The sequence below is a fragment of the Giraffa tippelskirchi genome, chromosome 11, assembly GCF_054371585.1.
Source record: "Giraffa tippelskirchi isolate mGirTip1 chromosome 11, T2T-mGirTip1v1.2.pri, whole genome shotgun sequence".
In the NCBI taxonomy this organism is placed as follows: Eukaryota; Metazoa; Chordata; class Mammalia; order Artiodactyla; family Giraffidae; genus Giraffa; species Giraffa tippelskirchi.
The window spans coordinates 62,465,059-62,490,492 of NC_137285.1; the positions used below are offsets into that span (position 1 = coordinate 62,465,059).

At 44.4% G+C, this 25,434-nt stretch overlaps 1 protein-coding gene across 1 annotated transcript in view; it reads right to left on the reverse strand.

The window, feature by feature from the left end:
* TMEM154 (transmembrane protein 154) overlaps positions 1 to 23,340 on the reverse strand; it is a 47,172-nt gene extending 23,832 nt beyond the window's left edge. The window contains exon 1 of the mRNA XM_081544839.1: positions 23,213 to 23,340. Within this exon, the coding sequence (XP_081400965.1) occupies positions 23,213 to 23,300 (88 nt within the window). The 5' untranslated portion in view covers positions 23,301 to 23,340. The remainder of the gene's footprint in view (positions 1 to 23,212) is intronic.
* Between the last annotated feature and the right edge of the window lie 2,094 nt (positions 23,341 to 25,434).

Consider the following 25,434-nt stretch of genomic DNA (forward strand, 5'->3'; position numbering starts at 1 on the left):
TGCCTTAGAGCCTGTGCTCTGCAACGAGAGAAGCCACTGCAATGAGAAGCCTGTGCACCGCAACTAGAGAGTAGTCCCTGATCGCTGCAACTAGAGAAAGCCCTTGCAGCAGGAGAGACCCAACATGGATGAAAATAAACAACTAAATGTTTTTAAAATACCATGTGTATTTTTCTTGTAAAGTGAAATTCTCAAGGGAATGTTCCCTTAGAAACTAAGGAAACTGCACCAACATTTAAATTTACTGAATAATATGAATCTTTAGAACCTGCCCTATTAATAGGTTTATTCTGTTGGGACTTTGGATTGTGTTGGAAGACCATCCTTTGGCTCATGACAGGACAGGAAAGGACTAGTAGCTAGGTGATTATCTGAAAAAATCCTTCCTCATCTGGCTCTGTAGTGACCATGGTCCGGTTTTCCTCCCATCATGGTATTACAATGTTGCCTATCATTCAGGTGGGACACATTGTGAAAAAGAGCATATGAGCTGAGGCTACAACAGTGAGATAATTTATATGAAAGTTCTTCCTAAGGTAAAAGGTACTCTTCAAACAAAGATGTCCACTGCCTGAAGCCACGCTCAGTACTGCACGTTAGGCCACCTCCCAGAGAATGACCAACTGGCCACAGCATGGCCAGCTCAGGCCTTAGCTCTCCACATGTCTGCGTGACAATCATTTATAAAAATATTTGTTTGATCCCCGTCTAATCTTTCGGTTATATAAACACTTCTATTTCCCCAAGAGCAGGGGATCCACTTGGTAATGCTATCAGTCAATGCCACCCCAAACAATCAGAATCAGTTACAAACTGCTAAGTAACTGGTATTCCTCATGTATATACACCAAAAGCAGAATTCAAAAAATATCTACCATTTATTGACTTCCGCCTTCAGGGTTAAGTGACCGACCTCATTCTACATTTATGTCTTTGAAATAACGTGAGTCAATAATGTATTTGTTAAAAGGTTTGACATATCACCCTGCTCACAGAACTACTGAATCAAACATCATTCTTCACTGGTAACCTAGGCCAGTAAAGACTGCATGCCTTGAGGGGAATGGGTGGGCCACAGGGACAGTGGCACATATACACATGTGGTTGGTAACCACAGCCCTATTCCTTGAAGTCAGTGCTGATGGACCTTCCTCCAATACCCAGACCTCCTTTTTATTTCTTTTGTTTATTTACTTCTGCTACTGCTATTGCTACTGCTACTATTTCACGCTAACTTTTGCAAATAATTTACTGAAAGCCACGTCTTGTGCTCGGCCTTGTGCCAGATTATCTCATTTTGTTCCCATCATTTTTTCAGATAGCAACTGGGGCAGGGAGGTTATACAACTAGCCCGCACCCACAAAGTTATCATGGAGGAGTGAAGATTTAAACCCAGGAGGGCTGATAGAGGAACATGAGCTTGGAACCTCACATGGCATTTTCCTTCCCATCAGGCAGGAATGGAATGCTTACGAATGATGAAGTGGTGACCTGAGAGGGAGCCTTGCGTTCTTGCCCCTCAGCCCACAAGAGGCAGGTTTCTGGCACACAGAGGAGGGGAGGTCTCTCACTGGGCTCCTGGGGCCAGGTGGCTGTGAGCAGAGCTGCCCAGGATGCCAGGATCCTTCCGGCCTCTCCACAGAAGGCGGACAAGTTCCCAGTAGCACAGTCAGCACTCTGAGTCACACCTGACCTGTTGCCCCAGAAAAGGAGAGACTTGGAAAAGAAATAAGCTAGCAAGAATAACGAGGGTGTTGGACAATCAGGCATGAAAGAGAAATGGAGAAGCTCACAGATGGCCCTGGGTTGTGCACATTTCTTTCTTAGCACAAGTGTCAATGCTGGTGACAAGTGTGGCATTCTGGAATGAAATTTTCTCCCCAGCACCCCTCACACACACACTGTAACATGTTTTCCATGCTAACCATCATTTACTCTCTCCGATTCTTGAGCGATTATTTAAATGAATGAGTCAAGGGTTCTGTGTGTGCCTTATTTTTCTTTACCCTGCAAGTCTTCATCTTCACACACTCTTGTGACAACCTTCCTCATACCCTTCCCTCCCCAAACAATACTGTGATAGCTGCAAATAATAAATAACAGTCATTTGTTAGATGTTGATAGAGTATGCTGGTACTAGGATAAATATGCACCATCTAACAATCTTCCCAAGTTCATTGTTCACAATACAAACAAAGAAACAGTCTCAAATGTCTCGCCCTGTGGCATAACCCTGCTATTTATGCTGGCAGTTCTACTGATACACAGGATTTTTTAAAAAACTGTTATTGAAGTATAAAGAATAGTAAGGAGAGATAAGAAAGCCTTCCTCAGTGATCAATGCAAAGGAATAGAGGAAAACAATAGAATGGGAAAGACTAGAGATCTCTTCAAGAAAATTAGAGATAACCAAGGGAACATTTCATGCAAACAAGGGCACAAAAAGGACAGAAATATTATGGACCTAACAGAAGCAGAAGATATTAAGAAGAGGTGGCAAGAATACACAGAAGAACTATACAAAAAATATCTTCATGATCCAGATAACCACAATGGTGTGATCACTCACCTAGAGCCAGACATCCTGGAATGCGAAGTCAAGTGGGCCTTAGGAAGCATCACTACGAACAAAGCTAGTGGAGGTGATGGAATTCCAGTTGAGCTATTTCAAATCCTAAAAGATGATGCTGCGGAAGTGCTGCACTCAATATGCCAGCAAATTTGGAAAACTCAGCAGTGTCCCCAGGACTGGAAAAGGTCAGTTTTCATTTCAATCCCAAAGAAAGGCAATGCCAAAGAATGCTTAAACTACCTCCCAATTGTACTCATCTCACACGGTAGCAAAGTAATGCTCAAAATTCTCCAAGCCAGGCTTCATCAATATGTGAACTGTGTTCAAGCTGGATTTAGAAAAGGCAGAGGAACCAGAGATCAAATTGCCATTGGATCAGCAAAACAGTTCCAGAAAAACATCTACTTCTGCTTTATTGACTATGCCAAAGCCTTTGACTGTGTGGATCATGACAAACTGTGGAAAATTCTTAAACAGATGGGACTACCAGATCATCTGACCTGTCTCCTGAGAAACGTGTATGCAGGTCAGGAAGCAACAGTTAGAACTGGACATGAAACAACAGACTGGTTTCAAATCGGGAAAAGGGTACATCAAGGCTATATACTGTCTCTGTGCTCATTTAACTTATATGCAGAGTACATCATGTGAAATGCCGGGCTGGATGAAGCACAAGCTGGAATCAAGATTGCCAGGAGAAATATCAATAACCTCAGATACATAGATGATACCACCCTTCTGGCAGAAAGCAAAGAAGAACTAAAAAGCCTCTTGATGAAAGTGAAAGAGGAGAATGAAAAAGTTGGCTTAAAGCTCAGCATTCAGAAAACTAAGATCATGGCATCTGGTCCCATCACTTCATGGCAAATAGATGGGGAATCAATAGAAACAGTGACAGACTTTTGGGGGGGGGACCCCAAAATCACTGCAGATGGTGACTGCAGCCATGAAATTAAAAGACACTTGCTCCTTGGAAGGAGGGTTATGGCCAACCTAGATAGCATATTAAAAAGCTGAGACATTACTTTGCTAGTGAAGGTCCATCTAGTCAAGGCTATGGTTTTTCCAGTGATCATGTATGGATGTGATAGTTGGACTATAAAGAAAGCTGAGTGCCGAAGAATTGATGCTTTTTAACTGTGGTGTTGGAGACGACTCTTGAGAGTCCCTGGGACTGCAAGGAGATCCAACCAGTCCATCCTAAAGGAAATCAGTCTTGAATATTCATTGGAAGGACTGATGCTGAAGCTGAAACTCGAATACTTTGGCCACCTGATGCGAAGAACTGACTCATTGGAAAAGACCCTGATGCTGGGCAAGATTGAAGGCGGGAGGAGAAGGGGACGACAGAGGATGAGATGGTTGGATGGCATCATTGACTCAATGGACATGAGTTTGAGTAAACTCTGGGAGTTGGTGATGGGCAGGGAGGCCTGGCGAGCTGCGGTTCATGGGATCGCACAGAGTCGGACACAAGTGAGTGACTGAACTGAACTGAACAGTTGACTTACAATGTTGTGTAAATGTCTGCTGTACAGCAGAGTAACTCAATTATACACACATATATAAGGACTTTATTGTTTATCCATTCTATGTATAATGGTTTGCATCTGCTAATCCCAAACTCCCAATACTTCCCTCCCCTACCCTGCTCCCCCTTGGCAACCATAAGTCTGTTCTCTATGGCTGTGAGTCTGTTTCTCTTTGAACATAAGTCCATTTGTGTCCTATTTTAGATTCTATGTGTAAGTGATATTATAAGATATTTGTCTTCCTCTTTCTGATTTATTTCACTTAATGCAATAAATAATCTTCATCATAGATTCACCTATGCTGCTGAAAATGGCATTTCATTCTTTTTTTATGACTAATATGCCATGTCTTCTTTATCCATTCATTAGTTGATAGGCGTTTAGGCTGTTCCCATGTCTTGGTTATTGTAAACAGTGCTACTGTGAATATCGAGGTGCCCGTGATACATAGGGTTTTGAAGCTCCCCTCCCTTGAGCATGGGTGCCAATGACAGCGGGAGGTGTAGCCACTTAGTGATTATGGGAATTTGGACAAATCCCCTTAATGGCTAAATGTTCTAATCTGTACAACTAAGGACTGGCTAAATGTTCTGATCTAATCTCTATCTCCCCAAGGTCCCATCTATTTCCGAATCTCTATGTTGATCCTAAAGCATTTATCTTGTCTTTAGCTCGACTTTTTGCACAGGCTCTACAAACACTGCACTAAGTTCAGAGAGGACGCTTCACTACACCCTTTCCTCAGCCACTCAGTTTTCCCCAGAGGTAACCACTCTTTCTGCCGCCTTCCAGAAAACTCTCTGCATATACTAGTATAAGTATCATTTCCTGTTTCCTTTTTTAACACAAATGGTAGCACAATTTATATAATGTGCTGCCCCTTGGTTTTTTTTTTCCACTTAAAATTAGATTTTGAGGATTATTCCATGTCTGTACATAGAGAGTTGCCTTTTCCTCCCATTATTTGGATGTATCACAATCTATTCCTGTTGACAGGGACTTAGGTCCTTTCTTTGTGTTTGGAAGTTATTTCTTTTGTGTTTCGCATGGCCACAGTCGCGCCAGCACACCTGTCAGCTTGCTCATATGCAGCGTTATCTCCAGCGTGGGGAGAGGGTGAGCGTGCGGCGCCCAACTACTCTTGGGGATCTGCCCTCACTACTCTTGGGGGTCTGCCCTCACTCCTCTTGGGGGTCTGCCCTAACTTCTGTTCCATGACACCACCAGACCAGTCCCCACACAATGAGGACTGGCAGAAACTAAGTTGAGGAAGGGCTGGTACCCAGGGCATCTGTGATGGAAAAGTTGAAAACATTGGGGACCAGCACAAGAGTTTGTGCCAAGAGCATCAAATGTCCTCAAAGGGGGAGCTGAAAACCTGGGGCGGGCCAGGCCACGTTATCAAGTCCCTAGCCAGGAGTAGGTCTCATGGGGGACAGAGAAGGAGTCGTGAAGAAAATCAGAAGTGGCAACCAGAGAGGATCCAGAGGTCCCAAGAGCAGGGCAGGGGTGGAGCCGAGCAGGGCAGGTCGGGAAGTCCTTCAAAGCAAGACAGCGGTTCCTCCTGCGACCTGGGGGCTGAGAGCAGCTCCCAGCCCAGTGGATCACTGTGTGGTCCAGACAGCCCCCTGCGCCTCATCTTTTCTAAGAAACACTAGGTCAGGCCCGTAACCGTCAACGGTGGTTTCCTGTGGGAGCCATCCTACCATCCTATGCTTCTTGGGTAAAAGTGCGACATTTTAGAAACTCAGAGGTCCACCTCCACTGTGCATGAACCCACACTCTTTCCAGAAGTGAGTCTGGAGTGAGTTGCCTGCATAATGTACAGGGCCAGTTCCTGTGCTGAGCCCCGACCGGATGGATGTCTTCTTGCATCGTGGGGCCTGGAAAGAGCCTCTTTCTCCTCTAACTCTACCTTTCCTAAAAGGCCCCAAAGGGGGCCACCAGCCCGGCCCACCCCATAGGGATCACATGAAGAGTGGGGGAATCCCAGCTGTGAAGATGCTGTGTGTCCCACCAGCGGCCTCCTTCACACTGGCCTTGGACGTTCGCTACTCATCCTCCGCCCAGTCTGTCTTCCCATTCTAGACTGATCTGTTCTCTGTTCCCCCGGAGACTCATCCGTCCGGTATGACTTCTTTATTTTATTGTTGTCTTTCTATCTACAAGAGGACATATTTCAGAAAAGAGGGGTGTGGCCTGGGGGTGGGGACGGAGTGTAAAACTAAAGAAGCTGCAGAAAAAAAAGAGAGGTTCAAGCCTGAGAAGGGACAGAGGCAGCCACCGGCAAAGTGCAGAACGAAGAAAGCGGAAGAAAGAACCGGACTTGCTGTTGAAACCAGAAGGGCTGTGGGCAGGGCTGCGGGCGTGGCCTTGAACCTGGCCAGCGCTGGGTGGGGGAGGGGGGACTCAGGCAGGTCTGTTAGGACTCTTCTCTTCCAGGGGCCTCGGTTCTGTTCTCTGCTGTGACCCCCATGCAAAGTCTCCCCAGGGCGATCCTTTCACCATCTCTCTCTCTGCTCACAAAATGGAGCATTAATAGGAGATGATGGGAATGGCCATTTGAGCAATGAAATTAAGCTGCAATATTCATTTTACTTTTAATCCTGAAATGACCAGATAACTGGACAGTGCACAGAGTCACAAAAGACTGTTGACAATGTTCATATAAACACAGCTGGGATGCGTATCTCAGACATCTGGCGAGGGCCCTGGGAGGGATCCTCCTACGTGGGCAAAGGGAGGAAATGCCCAAGGTGAGCCTGGCAGCTCGGCAACCAGGCAGGCACCTCACCCCCTTGTTACCGCCCCACACCTCGCCCCCAAGTGGAAGTGACTCTGCTTCCTGGTGAAGCAAACTCGCTAACTTCTCTTTTTGAAAGTGGAACAAACATGCAATCAAGCTCTAGTTTTTAAAGTTTAAACAAAAGTATTGTATAGCAACTGAAAGGTTGCCACACTCATATCACAATGTAAAATATAACACTGACAAGAGAATATTATTAAACTCAGAATGTCAGGAAGCATAATGGACCTCAGTCAGACACCCCATTCTTTCACTTATGTTGATTCCAACATGCAGATGGTTGAAACCATCTTCAAATGTCCTACTCGGTAGAGAAACTTGATTTAGGATTTCAGGATGCTCAAGAAACCAAACCCAAGAAGCCTGCCCACTTCCCATTAACCCTGTACCTCTGTCTACAGAAAAGAGCCAGATTTGTAGGAAGGAAGGAAAGATCAAACCAAACTGAGACGTCCTCCAGCTTCTCAGCCTCGGCTGAATATTAGAGTCACCTGGGGACCTTTCAACCCAGCCCAAATCATTACATCCAAATTCCTGTGGTATTCAGTCTGAACCTAGGTCTCAGTATCTTTTACAGACTCCGGTGTGCAGCCAAGCTTGAGTACCAGGGCTCCAAACCCTGTCCACCCCTGACCTTCCCCAGTCTACCCCTCTTTCTCTATGTTCCTTCTTGATGAACTGGAGGAGAATCAGGGTAGGGAGTGGATTCCCAGCTCCCAACAGCTGCCCACTGTGTCATAAGAACCTGATCGTTTAAAAAGCATCACTGAAGCCTTGACCCCCTGAGAGCCTCTGGCCTGGATATACTAGAGAGAGCTGTGACAATCATGCCTTATTATTTGAATAAGAGTCATTAACGAGAGAGATCATACTGGAGCTTAAAACCTCACCTCAAGCAAAAGGAACCGCTGGACCACCCACAGAGCAGTACACCTCCATTGGTGTGCACCAGAATCCCCAGGAGGGTTCACACACACACACACACACACACACACACACACACACACACACACACACTGTCCCCAGAGCTTCTGAGTCAGCAGGTCTGGGATGGGACCAGGAACTTCCACCTCTAATAAAATGCTCATGCTGCTGGTCGGGGGCCATACCTTGAGAACCATGGGTCTGAGTGTCCCAAACAATCTCATGGGGTTGCGTTTAATCATCAGTCACACCCATGGTTGAACTGAGAGCATCTGGTCGTTTTTAAGGTCCACTCAAAATCAGTTCTTGAGGACATCCGAGGTTGTGGCCTGGGAAACGGTATGTTATTAAAGCTCCCTAGATGAGTCCATTAAGTATTTATGCTGGGTTGAAAATTACTGAGTTAAATCATAATTCAGTTAACTTTAATTTGCTGTTATTCATGAAGACAGTCTTTATTCGTTTCAAAGATGACCGGAGAACCCCACAGAGAAAGACATCTTTGGGAGCAAAATTAATAAGGTGTATTCTGGCATTGAAATTGGAAGGAAAGAATAAAACTGTCACTACTTGTAGATCACATGATACTTTATATAAAAAACCCTAAATCTCCAGCTCCAAACTATTAAAACTAATAAATTAATTCAGCAAAGTTTCAGGATACAAGATGAATATACAGAAAACTGTTGTATTTCTATACACTAATAATGAACTATCAGAAAGAGAAAGTTTTTTAAAATTCTGTTTAAAATTGCATCAGGAAGAATGAAATACCTTGGAACAAACTTAACCAAGGAGGTGAAAGACCTATACACTGAAAACTATAGAACACTGATGAAAGAAATCGAAGATGATACAAAGAAATCCCATACTTTTGGATTGGAAGAATTAATACTATTAAAATGGCCATACTACTCAAAATAATCTACAGGTTTAATGCAATGCCTATCAAAATACCCATGACATTTTTCACAGAACTAGAACAACTAATCCTACAATTCATATGGAACCATAAAAGACCCAGAACCATGAAAGAAATCATGAAGAAAAAGAACAAAGCTGGAAGCAAAGCCTCCCAGATTTCAGAATACATCACGATATATTTTTAGATCTTGTCTCCCAAGGTGAAAGAAATAGAAATAAACAAATAGGACCTAATTACTGAAAAGTTTTTGCACAGCAAAGGAAACCACCTACAAAACAAAAAGGCAATCTATGTGCAAAAATATTTGCAAATGTTATAACTGACAAGAGATTAATTTCCAAAATATGTCAACAGCTCACACAACTCAATATCAAAAAAACAAATAACCCAATCAGAAAATGGGCAGTGGACCTGAAGATATTTTTCCAAAGAAGACATACAATGACCCACAGGCACAAGAAAAGATGCTCAACATCACTAATTATTAGGTAAATGCTAATCAAAACCACAATGAGATATTATCTCACACCTGTCAGTATGGCCATCATCAAAAAGTCTACAAATAACAAATGTTGACGAGGGTGTGGAGAAAAAGGAACCCTCCTACACTGCTGGTGGGAACGTACATTGATGCAGCCACTGTGGAAAGCAATATGAAATTTTCTCAAAAAACTAAAAATAGAACTACTGTGTGATCCAGCAATTCTACTCCTGGGTATATATTCAGAAAATACTAATTTAAAAAGATACACGTATCCCGATCTTCACAGCAGCCAAGATACGGAAGCAATCCAAGTGTCCATCAGCAGATGGACAGGTGAAGAAGACGGGGCACAGATATACCGTGGCTACCGCTCAGCCGTAAAAGATTGAGATTCTGCCTTTTGCGGCAACATGGATGGACCAAGAGAATATGATGCTTGGTGAAATAAGTCAGACAGGGAGTACTGTATGATATTGCTTAGATGTGGATCTAAACAGAAACAGATTTACATATAGAGAAAACAAACCAGTGGTTACAAGTGAGGAGACCGAAGTGGGGAGGGACAAATTAGAGATACGGGGTTAAGAGAGGCAAACTACTTGTATAAAATAGATAAGTAGTAGAGATATATTGTACAACACAGGGAATTATAGCCATTGAAAGTGAAGAAAGTGAACGTGGCTCAGTCACGTCCAACTCTTTGCAACCCCATGGACTATACAGTCCGTGGAATTCTCCAGGCCAGACTACTGGAGTAGGTAGCCTTTCTCTTCTCCAGGGGATCTTCCCAACCCAGGGATCAAACCCAGGTCTCCAGCAGCAGGCAGGTTCTTTACCAGCTGAGCCACAGGGAAGGCCAAGAATCCTGGAGTGGGTAGCCTATCCCTTCTCCAGCGGATCTTCCCAACCCAGGAATAGAACGGGGTCTCCTGCGTTGCAGGCGGATTCTTTACCAACTGAGCTATCAGGGAAGCCCATTATCTTGTAATAACTTGGAGTGTAATCTATAAAAATACTGAACCATTATGCAGTGCACCTGAAACTAATATAATAATGTAAATCGACCATACCTTAACAATAAAAATACCTCTGTATGTACTTGTCAAACGGTCTATCTCTTCAGCTCTGGTGTCTTTTTTTTTTTAATCAGTTGTTCAGCATCTGTGACATCTGACTGGAATGTGGTCAGGGGCAAAATGGGAATGAAACAGGAACAAACAGCATTACCAGGCAGCCCAGACCCCAGCGGGCTGCAGGCAGGATGGCTGTGCTGATGCCAGGGTTGCTGATGCCCAGTGGACGGGCACGTCCTTGATGGCGGGGCTCTGGCGTGGACCAGCGGCTGCCCTGGGACACCATCCCACTGGGAGCACAGGCCGTTCTCAAGGGCAGGTCCTTTCTCTAGCTCACTTGGTTTTGAACTAGTGCTGTGAACTGTTTATTATCTGAAGTGACTTCTCCCCTGGACCTGTTGGTTTCTCGGCTGTCTCCTCACCGTTCTGCCCCACATCTCTCTACAGCACAGCAAGCCCTGTCTGCTGGGCGGCGGCCGTTCATTGAATGGCTGTTGAGGAGAAAGGCCAGATGAGTCGGAGGCAAAGTGCTAGACAGGCATCGCGCCTTTTCATCAAGAGTCTTCTATCTCCTTCTTCAATCAACCCCCTTCCAGGAACACACACAGTGTCTTCCTAGTCACAGACAGAAAAGGGATCTGCAGCGGTTTTCTCAGAAACTTATCTGAATTTTAAAGAAAACACTGGGAAACAAGAGGAACTGAGTGAAAAGACAAGAATCTCTAATAATGAGATTACACGTTTCTAGCTTTTGGGGTTTTCTTTCTGTTGGTTGGTTTTGGTTTTGCAATCACGCGTGTCTTAGGGTTTCCCACATAAAGTCCGAGTGACTGAACCCTCTCTGGGGAGCAGGACTAGGGGGTGGAGGGACTATTAATTCCTCTGTAAGCTCTGTTCACTACGCACTTGACAACTTTTAATAAGTGGAAATATTCACTCAGAATGTTTTTTCTGACATTATACTCAAAGAAGAATAAATAGTTGGTTGAACAGACTCAGTGCAAGATCAGCGAAGGTTAGGGGCAGATTGTAAACACGAAGTTTGGGTAAAGCAGTGTCTGTGTTTCCTGCACCCTCTCTCTTCAGCCATCAGACGACCGTCTCTTTTGCTTATTCTGAGGAGGTCAGCTGATGAAGGCCTTCATACAACAGTGGGCTGTGGGAAAGCACCTGTGAAGCTCAGCTGTGTTTTACCCCGTTGCTTTGAGAAGCACCCCTGCCATGGCAATCTGCTTTCAGGTTACAACATGCCTATCATATGACTACATACACAACATGCCTACTCACATGGGGAATCTAATTTTGTATCACAAATGAACTATTTTTTTTTTTTTACGAAACAGAAGCAGACTTACAGATTTTGAAAACAAACATGGTTACCAAAGGGGAAACGAGGGTGGGTGAGAGATAAATCAGGAGCTTGGCGTTAACATATGGACACTACTATACATAAGACAGATAATCAACAAGGCCTTACTGTATAGCACAAGGAGCTCTACTCAATACTCTGTGATAAACTATATGAGAAAAGCATCTGAAAAAGAATGAATATATGTATAACTGAATCACTTAGCTGTACGCCTGAAACTAACACAACATTGTAAATCAACTATACTCCAATAAAATGCAAAAAAGAGAAAAAACAGAAAACATGCCCCACCACAGGGCCCACAATGTCAGATGTCTTTTCCATTTTAAACTTTTTATTTGGAGGCTTTTTTTTAAAGAAAGCTTACTTGTATCTAAGCAGACGTGTCCAGACCTTAAGGAGGTCTCTGGTTTGAAGTTACTCACTTGGGAAGCTGCATTTTTGACCATCTGACTACCTTTCATACACTGGAATCTTATCCTGGCAGTTTAAAGAAATGTATATATTTATATGACACAATATACTTTTAACATTTAAAATTTCTTCCTATCATCAGTAGAACGATAGATACGAAAGTACTTTTTAATCACATATTTTATATTGGACTATGGTTGATTTACAATGGTGTGTTAGTTTCAGGTGTACGGTAGAGTGGGTCAGTTATACACATACCTACTCTTTTTCAGATTTTCTTCCCATATAGGTTATTACAGAGCGCTGAGTAGAGTTCCCTGTGCTCTACAGTAGGTCCTTATAATCTATTTTATATATAGTAGTGTGAAAAGTATTTGAAAATTTTTAAAAAGATTCTTAAGTGATGGAAAAGTATTCAGGTTAGTCATAATTACTATTTTTGTTACATTTCTACCTCTTTTCTTAGCATTTTATTTATTTATTTTTGGCTGTGCGGGTCTTTGTTGTTGTGTGGGCTTTTCTCTGGTTGCAGAGAGCAGGGGCTACTGTTTCTGGCGGTGCTGCAGCCTTTCCCTGCAGAGGCTTCTGTTGTTTTGGAGCATGGGCTCCAGGGCCGGCAGGCTTCAGAAGTTGCGACCCCTGGGCTCTGGAGCACAGGTTCAATAGCTGTGGCACACGGGCTCAGTTGCTCTGCAGTATGTGGGATCTTCCCAGACCAGGGATCGAACCCGTGTCTCCTGCACTGGCAAATGGATTCTTTACATGGAGCCACCAGAGAAGCCCCCAGTAGAATTTTGACACTGCTGGTTGAACTTCTGATGCCTCACTCTCTTCTGTCAACCTCTTTTCTGCATTTATTAATATACCCCTATGACTTTTTTCTCACTTTGTTTTTAATGAGACAAATTACATCAAAATATTCTTTAAAGTTGATCTACCCTTGTATTTCTGATTTCTTCTACTTCATCGCCAAGGTTTTTTCATTTGTTTTGATTTTTTTTTTAGTGATAATTCCTTATTATTTGAATGACTGATCTAGGACTCAGTTTAAATATTCTTCTAATATTTAACTGGCTACATAGTCAATATGTCTCTGGGTTTAGTGATGCACCAAAATAGGAGTGGTCTTTGCTTGGCAAAAGATCATCTAATCATAAATAGAGTTACTAGATAAAATATGGGATACCTGTTAAATTTGAATATCGGGTAAACAACAAATAGTGTTTTTATAAATATGTTCCATGTAATATTTATATGTATACTTACAATAAATTACATGGGGTATGCTGCTGCTAAGTCGCTTCAGTCGTGTCCGACTCTGTGCGACCCTATAGACGGCAGCCCACCAGGCTCTGCCGTCCCTAGGATTCTCCAGGCAAGAATACTGGAGTGGGTTGCCATTTCCTTCTCCAGTGCATGAAAGGGAAAAGTGAAAGTGAAGTCGCTCAGTCCGTGTCCGACTCTTAGCAACCCCATGGACTGTAGCCTACCAGACTCCTCCGTCCATGGGATTTTCCAGGCAAGAGTACTGGAGTGGGGTGCCATTGCCTTCTCCGACATGGGGTATAGTTATACTAAAATTTTTTTGTTTATTTAAAATTTACATCTATCTGAGTGTTTTATATTGTTTGTTAAATCTGGCCATCTGTGTGCATGCAAGCTAAGTTGGCTCAGTCATGTTCAGCTCTGTGCGACCCCGTGGACTATAGCCCACCAGGCTCCTCTGTCCATGGGATTCTCCAAGCAAGACTACCACAGTGGGTTGCCATGCGCTTCACCAGGGGATCTTCCCAACCCAGGGATTGAATCCAGGTCTCCTGCATTGCAGGTGGATTTTTTTACCACTAGGCTAGCCATCTTAATCATAGACAAATAAGCATAATTTTTAGAATAGAATAAATAGATTTTAAATTAATAAACAGTGATGTCAGGGGAAAAAAAAACGCCAGCAAACCCTACTAATTACTGGGCTCCTGTTTCTGAAAACCATAATAGAATGGGGAAATAGGAAATAATAAAGATGGTTTTAATTCATATAAAATAAAGAAATATAGAAAAAATTCAGATTTCAAGAGAAAACTAGATTAATTGGTTTTGTTTTATGGAAAAAAAATACCACCACCCATCAGACCCTGCTCTGGTGGATAGCTCTCCTTTCCAACCACCTCTTTAACCTCTCAGGAAGTCCTTCTGTGCTGTCCTCAGCGCCTGAGGCAGACTCTTCCATCCTTTTTATGTTACATAATTTTTTTTTTCAAGTTTTCAAATCAGTTCTTACTGGCTTGAAATTTCGTGTCTATGAAACTTACATTCTCCTTTTTTTCCCCAAAAGTACTTCTGTAACTACTTGGATTTTCTGCAGATTGTCATGCCACTCAACGCTTATCTCCTGAACTTCCCTCCATATTCTGAGAGGGAGGTGGACAGAAGGCGTTCTCGGAACTACTCACGGAGGCGGCCACGAAGCTTTCACCACAGGAGAAGGAGGAATAGCTGTGGCCTGTTTGGTTTGAGGAGCCAGAACTGAACTATTCACAGACCAAATGATTGGAGAGAGTTACCATTTTAAGAGTAAAATAAAACTGGATTAACAAAAAAAAATCACATTCATCCAGTTTTCACCACATTGTATTATTGAAATGATTATAACTTTGTCCGAAACACAAGTATGTCTTGAGTGACAGAATAAATTTCACGTAATTCATTTCTTTAGTCTGTCGGCAGTGTCTCCGTTATGTATCAGGCCCTATGCTGGGACATAAAGGTGAATGAGACCACTTCCCCGGGAAGTGGTGGCTAAGTAGGGACAATGGCATCCAAATTAATAATCACATGACAGTTTCATAAAAGCTGTAACAGGTTTGGATACAGAGTGTCATGAGGACTCAGGAGGGGAAGACATTCATTGCATTAGGGGTGGGGGATTCAGGAGATCTTCACAGAGGAAGTGATCACTGAATTGAATCTCAGGATTCGTCAAGCAATGATGGCAGCAAAGACATTGCAGCTGAAGCACAACTAAGGAAAGACTCCGTGGCCCAACAGAGCTTGGCACATTCAAGTACATGTATCACAGGATGTGTGATGGGAAGGGTCTAGCAGGAAAGGAGCTCAGCACAAGCTTATAAAGGGCCTTGTGATGATGCCAGGGAGACTGGAGTCTATCCAAAGGAAATGAAAAACCACTGAAGGGGTAAGTACAAGAGAAAAATCATCACATTTTTGTTAGAGAACCATCACTCTGGAGGTTATATGAACTGGAGTTAGAGAGGAGATAAAGCCAAGAAGACTAGTTAAGAAGTTGATGAAGTACTCTAGGTGAGAGCTAAGAAGGGCCTAAACCAGCAGGGAGCAGAGAAGGAGTTCTGTTTTGGCCAGGCTGTGCCCAAGGCCCCTGGGACATCTCCAAGGAGGACAGATGATGAAAATGCAGGACCGGGGCTGGGCCTTCAGACCTGAGTAGACGTGATACGGGACAAATCATCAGCCGAGGACTGAGATGGAAGCCAAGGAAATGCAAGACATGGCTCTGAAATGATGGAAGGAGTGAGAAGAGAAAAGAAAAATATGAAAGGAACAGGTGGAAGAGAAAGATTGCAACCCCAAACTTGAAAGGAACAAGCAAACTCATAGGAGACCAAGAAGAAAGTGACCTCATAAGACCCAAGGAAGAGGAGTGTTTCAATAATTCATTAATTACGTTAAGGGCTGCAGAGAGAAACAGAAGATACAGACAGAAACGGGCCCTTTGGTTTCAGCTCTTCGGAGGCACCGCTGACTCGGGTGGACCAATCTGAGTGCTGTGCTTGCTGCGGCAGCCAGATCATGGGGGCTGAATGGTGAATGAAGAGGGAGAAAATGAAGGTGTGCTGGCTGTCTTTCAAAGGGATTGGAAGCCATGGAAAGGAAAGAGGGCGGACTGCCAGCAGGGACCCAGGAGAACTGGAAAAGAACTCACTTTTCATTATGAACATTAACCTAGCGAAGAGAACAGAAATGAATATAACAAATAACACGGGGCCCACTCCGATTCTCTTCTATTTCCCCATAATGACTAGAACTTTTTCTTAGTGGGCCAGAGAGTAAAGGTTTTAGACCCTGGGGGCCAAGAGGCCAAATAGAGGCTGTTATCTGTTTTTATATAACCATTAAAAATATGAAAACCAGCCTTAGCTCAAGGGTTGGAAAAAAACAGGAAGATGGCTGAACTGGGGCCTTGAGGCCTGGTTTGCCACCCCTGGACCACAGTGTTTGTTCTGAAAGAAACACAACATTGTAGATATAGTTGAAGCCCTCCTTCCCCTGATCTCATTCAGGTTAACCGCTCTCCTCAAGTCAGCATGATCAGTCCCACACTTTTCAAACATGCTTGTGTCCCTAAGCCATAGAAACCGAATTTGGAGTGTTTTTAAAACTTTAAATAAATATAATTATTCTGGGCATAATAATCTGCAACTGTTTTCTTTTGGTCAACAGTACATTTGAGACTGACTTATCTTTATACATTTGGCTACAGCTCATTAAAGTTACCTGCTCTATGATATCTCATTCTACATCAAGTTCTTTACATTTTTCTTTTGTTAATAGATATTGAGATTGTTTCTATTTTTTCCATTTTTACCAACAGCGCTACACTCCACATTCTTGCCCATACTTCTTTGCTATACATTTGTGAGTGGTCTGGGGTATATGCCTAGTACTGGATTGTTGAAGCTGTAAGGGTATGAACATCTTCAGTTGGCTAAATGTTTCCAAATCATTCTCTGGAATGGTTGTATGGAAAAATTTCCTTTTTCAAATAATCTCATAGAGTAAGTAACCTGAAAAATCCTCCCAATATGCAACACCTAGAGATACAAATGAAATACAGTAAGTCCCCTACATACGAACAAGAGTATTCTGAGAGCACGTTGATAAGTCCTATTTGTTCATAAGTCCAACAAAGTTAGCTGAGGTACCCAACTAACACAAACACCTATACAGTACTTACTGTAATATGTTTATAATATTTTCTCACACAAATTATACATAAAAAGCAAACACAAAATAAAGAAAATGGTTTTAATCTCACAGTACAGTACAATAGCTGGCATACAGGGGCTGGCATCAAGTGAGCAGGCAAGAAGAGTTACTGCCTGGAGGAGGGAGAGAGACTGGAAGATGGCAGAGCTGAAGGGTTGTCAGCAATAGGAGACGGAGAGCAGGCTGCAATTTCACTCATGCCTGATGAAGACAGGGCACAAGTTTGCATCTTTGAAAGTTTGCAACTTGAAGGTTTGTATGTAGGGGCCTGACTATATAAGAATGTATAAAGAAATCACAAAAAAGCAAGGCAATCCCAGGGCCCAGAAAACATGGAGAAAGCAAAACAACAGCTTGTAGAGGAAATTTAAATTCACAGCCATACCTACCTACCTATGGGGACTTCCCGGAACCCCACAGGGATATAAGAGGCTCTATAGTGCTTTCAGGGGTTCCAGTCCACCCACTGGGTCAAAAATTAAAGCTAAAACACCAGTTCATGGTTTTAAAAAATAAAGAAAAAAAGAAAAGCAGCTGCAATGATTCTGGCAAAGGTCAAAGTCAGGAGTGCTTCCCCTGGGCTGACCTCACCATCATCCTGACACTGCACCCCTGGCCCATGGCCCGACTGTGAATTTGGTTCTGTCTGCTTCATGCTCCTTGGCAGTCTCTTTGCTCACTTTGTTCACCTGCTTCTGGCTACTGGTTTGCACCTTTAATGAGGTTTTGGCACCTCACACAGCTCTCGGAGGCTGACACCTAGGGTCTGCTCCGTCCACATCCCAAGGCTCGGGTTTAAGCCTGAGGTCCAAGCACCCGCTCTCCTTAAGCCCCGTACACATTCGTGTCCAAGTTTTTTCCAAACCTTATTTTGTGGTGACAGGACTGAGGTTGTGCTGGGAAAGTATTTACAGTAGCTTGATGACGGGATCAGAAAAGTTGAAGTTCTATTAAATAGGGTGGGCCCAGCTCTAGGTGTTGGGTTTTGCCCACAGTGTCCCCAAGATTTCCATCATGATGGGAGTTGACAGATACAACAAGATTAGATCTTGTTCTAATTAGATAAAAATGATCAAAAAGTTAATAATACGTTTAAAAGACATAAAAGAAGGAATAAAGAACATAAAGAAAAAATAAAACCAAGACTATATATATATACATATATATATTTATGAATATTCTATATTCTCAAATTTTCTTGAAATGAAAAGCTTCAGCAGCAGGCACATGAGATGATTGCATTAATCTGCCCTCCCACGAGTGGTGCAGGGTTCCCGTTTCTCCACACCTTTGCCAACAGTGAGGGTGGTGCAAAGCATACACAGGTAGGCAGATCGCAGGCTGCATTGTTGCTTTACAGAACTGAGCCCATCCCAGCCAAGGTCTTGCCCTCTTCTGGTCTCCTGGGTCTGCCTTTAGACACAGAAGGACTTTAAGCCTTAGTAAACCTCTCTCTGCTTGTGTTTCTCCTTTTTGACCTCCCCTCTCCCGAGGGCTGCTTGACTCCTGGGGTCAGATCTCAGCAGGGTTCTCCCACTGACTCCGCCTGATGCCTGACTGTGCTTCCTCGACCTGCTTCCCACACCCTGCAGCCTCTTACCTGGTGACTTCAACATTCTGTTTTTCCTGCTTCTGCTCTTAACTGTACTAACTTCAGATTCTCTATTGCTCACTCTGCACCTTTCGGCCCCTCCCTTCCACTCCACAGGCCAAAGTTCAACCCAAATCCTCTGTCCCTTTTCCTGTGAGCCTGTCTCCAGTCCAACCAAACACACACAGCCACAAGTGTGACAATCTTAGAGCCCAGCCAACAGTTTACGTGATGTACCTACACAGCCAGGAAGGCATCAGAGCCTGGCAGAGCCTGAAAACCCAGAGGCAATATGGTGTATTGTTAGAGCATGGACTCCTGAGGCTAAATCGTATTTAGATGCACTACTTGGCTGTGTGACCTCAGGTAAGTCACTTAATCCCTCTGTGCATCAGTTTTCTCCTCCAAAAACAGCAATAATAGTACCCACTACATAACATTTGTTAAAGGAATCAAATGAGCTGGTTTATGTAAAGTGTTCAGAACAGGCATATACTGAGTGCTCTCGATGTTGGCCATCATCATTATTAGTACTTCAAACTGGGACTGTCCCAGGAAATAGCACGTGGCGGTCACTGTCATTGAAATAATAACAGCTTCAGAAAGTTTAGTTTCATTTATGTAAATAGTATTTTCTTCCATTCTTTCTCCCCTTCTCAAGGTTCATCCAATCTTTATATGATCCTTACTCTTCTGAAACAGCCCAGAAAACCTCCCAGTCCTCTCCATCAAACCCAGTGTTTAACTCTGGCCATCAAAACATTTATAGCTGCCTTATTCCTGCCTCATGCCTCTCAGTTCTTTTTTTCTACAGACCATTCTGCTTTTAGCAGCTAATAAATCCCGTGCTTTTGGTATCTGGGAAGTTGCTTTGAACTTTCTGATAGTGTTAAGCTGACGCTGGCAGGACACAGGATAAGGAACAAGGTGGCCCTTCCTTCCACAGGCAGAATGTTGCCTTGATTCTGAACTTAGCATCCTACATTGGCCAAGATCCCTGGGCTCAGAGCTATACTTTAACTGTTCTCATCTGTTTGGTCAAAATCCCAGAAAAGCTATTTTCTCATTTCTCCCCTGGTGACTTCTAAGTGGATGACTTCACTTGAGATAGTAATCCATTCTGTACCAGGCTCTATATCTATAAAAAGCAAAAGATAAAAAGATGTGACTCAGCAGTAATGATGCTGGTCTCAGGTAACTGCAGGTATTAGATAATGTCACCCGTTTGATTTGAGATAAACCTGGATTATGCTTGCAAAGGAGAATCAGGCTGTTTGGTAGACTGCATTCTTCTACCAAACACCTCCGTTATATTTTTTGAAGAATTCAAAGAAATATTTAGATACAACTGTGACACTTGGCTTCCCAGATAGTGCTAGTGGTAAAGAACCTGTCTGCAATGCAGGAAACCCAGGAGATGCGGGTTTGATCCTTGGGTCGGGAAGATCACCTGGACAAAACTGAAGCGACTTACTGCACGCACGTGACACTTAGACACCATTAGCTCAAAAGGATATGTTGTTGTTGTTTAGTCACTAAGTTGTGCCCGATTCTTTGCAACCCCATAGACTGTAGCCCCCAGGCTCCTCTGTCCATGGAATTCTCCAGGCAAGAATACTGCAGTGGGTTGCCATTTCCTTCTCCAGGGGATCCTCCCAACCCAGGAATTGAACCCACGTCTCCTGCACTGGCAGGCAAAGTGTTTACTGCTGAGCCATAGGGAAGCCCCTCAAAAGGATGTATATCTTACTTAATTTAACAATGTATATTTTACAGTGTATAGTCCTTAATTAAGAACAGCCTTTCCCTCGGCTAATCTCAAAGTAATAAGCTTTGATTATCCAGCTGCTTACAAGTGGGCATCTTTGCATTTTCAGGCACTGAGAATGGAGACAGAGCCCAGTGGGTGTGTGGGATGACCCACCCAGACAATCCCCGTGCTCCCCTCAAATGCAGCCTTCCTCCTTGTCCTTCTCCTGACATCCTGACATTACCTGCCTTCAGGAGCTCATCGGTTTTAGTGATCCGTCTCACACCCACTCGAGGATGATTTCAGTATTTCTCAACAACCACCGAGTTCCTAATTTATGCTGACCCCTCACAAGATTTGGGGAACTCAAAGATGAACAAAAGGGAATTTTCTTTTCCCTGGAGGTGCTCACGGCCTGGAGGGAGGCCTGGATATGATTCTAAGTGGTTAGCTGGGTTAGCAGAAGTTTAGGTCTAAGAGGGCACAACAGGCACGGAAGAGGCAGTGAGACAGACACCAATAAGGAGGTAACATTCAGTCTGAGTCTTTTAAGGTTACATAGGCATCCACCTTGTAGGAAGAAAAAAAAAGGAACCTCTGTAGCCAAAGCCACAGAGGCCTGGAACACACGGTCCATTTCGTGTGGCTGAGGGGCTGCAGTGGCGGAGCAGGAGAGACGGAAAGAGATGCTGAGGAAAGGAAGCTGCAGGGAGAGGCCGGGGCCATGAGTGAGGAGCCACTTCTGTGAAGGGAAGGGTCACCGATCAAATACAGACCCCAGAGGGAGACCTTTCACTGAGTCTCTTCACTAGTCCTTTTGCAGCTCCTGAATTGCAGACACTTTGAGTCCATCATTTTCAGGTGCTCAAGAAAACTGCTCAGCTAAGGCTAAATACCACTCTCAGGAGCCTGTTTGAGGCAAGCGTGGTAGCAGTGAGAGTTAACAGCGGGAAAGAAGGATAGCTGGGCCCTGCTCCATGGGTGCTGAGGGATGCCTGTCAAGGAAAAGAATGTGGTCCAGAGGTTTTAGCAGGGGGCCTGGTCGATTCCCTGGCTGGAGAGGAAAGACCCTGGAGTCCAAGTCAAGAAAGCTGATTGGCGGTGGGTCTTACCTTTCTCCTCTCAGTCTCTTCATCTGCACCCCCAGTACAGCTGCACCCCCTGTACAGCTGCACCTCCAGCACAGCTATACACTGAGTACAGTTTGAGCATCATCTTTAAGCTCCCTTCCTGCTCCAAATGGGGAAGGGAGTGGCTCAGACAGTAAAGAATCCACCTGCAATGTGAGAGACCTGGGTTTGATCCCTGGGTGGGGAAGATCCCCCAGAGGAGGGCATGGCAACCCACTTCAGTATTCTTGCCTGGAGAATCCTCATGGACAGAGGAGCCTGGCGGGCTAAGACCATGGGGTCGCAAAGAGTCGGACACGACTGAGCAACTAAGCACAGCACACCTGCTCCAAAACTCTGTGCATTAAAAACACAGTGTCCCCCAAACTTATTTTGAACATGAACCTCAATTTCAGCCAAATATCTCTCCAGTTGGAATGGATGGCCTTTCCAGTCTCCACGTGGGACCCTGGAGAGACCACGCAGAGAACACCCAGGGAAAGGGAGATTGATAGGGTGGGGTGGCTGTGTGCTGACTGCTAATCTCCAAGAGGTTACCTGTCTGGTAAGTAGTGTCTGATGCCCCTCCCCACATCCTATTTAAAGAACCTCAGCTTGAGAACCTTCCCTGTGGGTCTCATACTATGCTACACTAGCAGCAGGAGGAGGTGTCCACTGACAGGAACCACCAGCGACTAGTTTATTTACCCAAGAGCGAATCCACACAAGGGTGAGAAGCAATGGGGAGTGACTGTGCTAGTTGTAGCAACTGTCAATTGCCGCTCTCAGCTCAACAATGAGATTTAAATACTTGGTCCTTTCTGATACCTTTGATTCACTACAATCACATAGCTTTTTAACAACAAAGCTTCATTAGTCACAATCAACGCAAAGAAAATCTCTCCCAAAGTAGCAAGATCAAAGGAAAGCTGATGAAAGACCTTACAAGTTGGAATGGATGCCTGGGGATTCCTCAGACAATTTCCTGCTTACTTACTTTCTTTTTTTTTTTTTTTAATTTAACTTATGATATTTCTTTTGGAGAAGGAAATGGCAACCCACTCCAGTATTCTTGCCTGGAGAATCCCAGGGATGGAGGAGCCTGGTGGGCTGCCGTCTATGGGGTCGCACAGAGTCGGACACGACTGAAGCGACTTAGCATTAGCATGGTATTTCTTTAGTCTACTTTCCAGTCCTAAATTTCCATAGCCCAGTTTTTCCAGGACTTTTTGGAACCAGCAGACTTCTCGGCCCACATTACTAAAAGTTAATTCACTATTTCTCTGTTTCAGCTGATTGAAACGGCCTTTTCCAGGAACTGCCAAAGAGTTGATCATTTTCTTAATATGCCCATTAAAGCCGGTAAATGACTGGGGCCGGTAAATTACATCTTAGAAAACAAAGACTGCGGGGAGCTTCAATTCAAGGAGCGAACTGCAGCTGGATCCGCCGGCAGCGAGCGAAGCCAAGTCCCTCCTCCTTCCCCCACAAAAAGACAGCTAGGCTTTCCTCCACTTTTTTCACAGCAAGGCTTAGGTGTTTCTAAGTGTTACCCTCCCCGGCAGAGTTCTGTAGCCGCGGGTACCAGACAAGCCTTCCTTATCCTCCTGGCCGGGAGTGGGAAGCCGAGGGGCGCTTACCCTGCGCCGGGCGGGTGGGGAGGGACGCGAGGACCACGGCGAAGAGAAGGGCGGCGCGCGGAGCCTCGGGGGCCGCGCGCCCCGGCATCGTGATGCTGCTGCGCGCAGTTTCAGTCCCGCTGAAACGTGAACATTTCCTGTTTCCTGCTTGTTTGGGTCGGTGCTAACTTGAAGGAGAGGTGTTTGCCTGTTTTTTAGGAAGTGATGTAATTCTGCAGGAGCCTGTCAGACCAGCAAGAATTGCAAAAGAGAAGTTACTCTTCAAGCACTGATTCAGTTAACACGCCTCTCAAGGCCTTTCCCCACCCCGGCTCGCGTGGGCCCCCATCTTTTGACATCACCCGGGTGGGAGCGGTGTCCCGCGCTCAGATGTGACTCAGGATCTGGGGCTGGGGCGTATGGACCGCACGCCCTCTCGGTTTGTGATCTTACTCCATCCCCAGGTCAGCTTCCCGTTCTGCCTAGAGTCTAGGGCAGCGCTCTCCAGTAGAACTTTCTGAGATGATGGAAATGTTCTGAATCTTTGTGGTCCAATACAGTAGCCATTAGCTACATAGGTTGCTAAGCACTCGAAATAGGGCTGGCGAGAACGGAACTGTCAGTTTTTACTTTTATTAATGTAAATTTAAGTAACTCTTTGTGGCTAGTGGCTACCACATTGGACCCCAGACAGCCGGGACACCTGTGCCATCAGGAACTGTGCCCAGCCAGGAACAGGCCAACCCTTCTCTTGGGTCAGGCACACCTTTCTCCCTGGGACCTGGGTCCTGCATGCCCCACCCCGAACAGCTCATCAGAAGGAAAACCTATACTATACCCATCTCTAGCCATGCCTAAAGGGTGTGCTCTGCTTCTGCAGAGAGAAATCATCTTTTTGGGGGTTGGGCTGGGCAAAAAAAAAAAAAGAAATCATCTTTTCATGTTTGTTTTTTTCTTTATAAAGACTATTTTTTAGAGCAGTTTTAAATCCACAGCAAAGTTAAGAAGAAAGGGCAGAGATTATCCCTAAACCCCAAGTCCCCACACCTGCAGCACCTCCTCCACTATCAATACCCCTGCAGAGTGGTACATTTGTTTCAATTGATAAATTTACATTGACACATCATAGCTGCGCCAAGCCCCACTGTTTACTTTAGGGTTCACTCTTGGTGCCATATATTCTATTGGTTCGGACAGATGTATAATAATGACAGGTATTATCATTATAGTATCATATTGGGTAGTTTCTCTGCCCTAAAAATCCTCTATGCTCCACTCGTTCATCCCTCCCAACCCCTGATAACTACTGATCTTTTTATTGTTGGCATAGTTTTGCCTTTTCCAAAATGACAGATAGTTGGACTCACAAAGTATACAGCCTTTTCAGATTGGCTTCTTTCATTTAGTAATATGCATTTAAGCCTCCTCCATGTCTCTTCATGACTTGACAACTCATTTCCTTTTAGTGCTGAATAATACTCCATCGGCTGCATGTACTGCACTTTATTTATCCATCCATCTACTGAAAGGGCCTGGAGGAGGGCATGACAACCCACTCCAGTATTCTTGCCTGGAGAACCCCACGGACAGAGGAGGCTGGCAGGCTACAGTCCACAGGGTCGCACAGTCAGGCACTACTGAAGTGACTTAGCAAGCATACACACACTACTGAAGGACATCGAGGTTGCTTCCAAGTTTTGGCAGTTAGGAATAAGGCTGCTAGAAACATCCGTGTGCAGCTGTTTGCATGGACATCAATTTTCAACTCCTTTGGGAAAATACCAAACAGCTTGATTGCTGGATTGATAGTCAAAGAGAAACAATCTTTTAAAGGGCCCATTTCCAAAGTAGAATATGCTCTCAGGAGGGGAAAAATCTGTATTTTACCTTTCTTCCTACTTGAATGACAATTTTCTCAGAGGTTGTTAACAACAAACTATTGGGAGAGTGTGTAATTTCCTTGGTTCTGTCTTGCCACAGCAAAGACTTGAAATGGCGGGCTAGTGTTACAGCTGAGTTTTATTTGGCAAACAGAGGATAGTACCCCCTTGAGGCGTGAGGGTCAGCCGACCCCAAAGGAGAGGCCTCAACCCATTTTGGCTCCCTCTTTTTACATGCTTTGTCGCCCACTCCCTGAGCCTGCCCTATGCAAAGTAGGGTTAGCCAGGGAGGGGGCGTGGCTTTTCACCTGAGGGTCTCACTCTCAGGTGTGACGTGGGTTTTTCCTTTGTTCCGTTTTCATG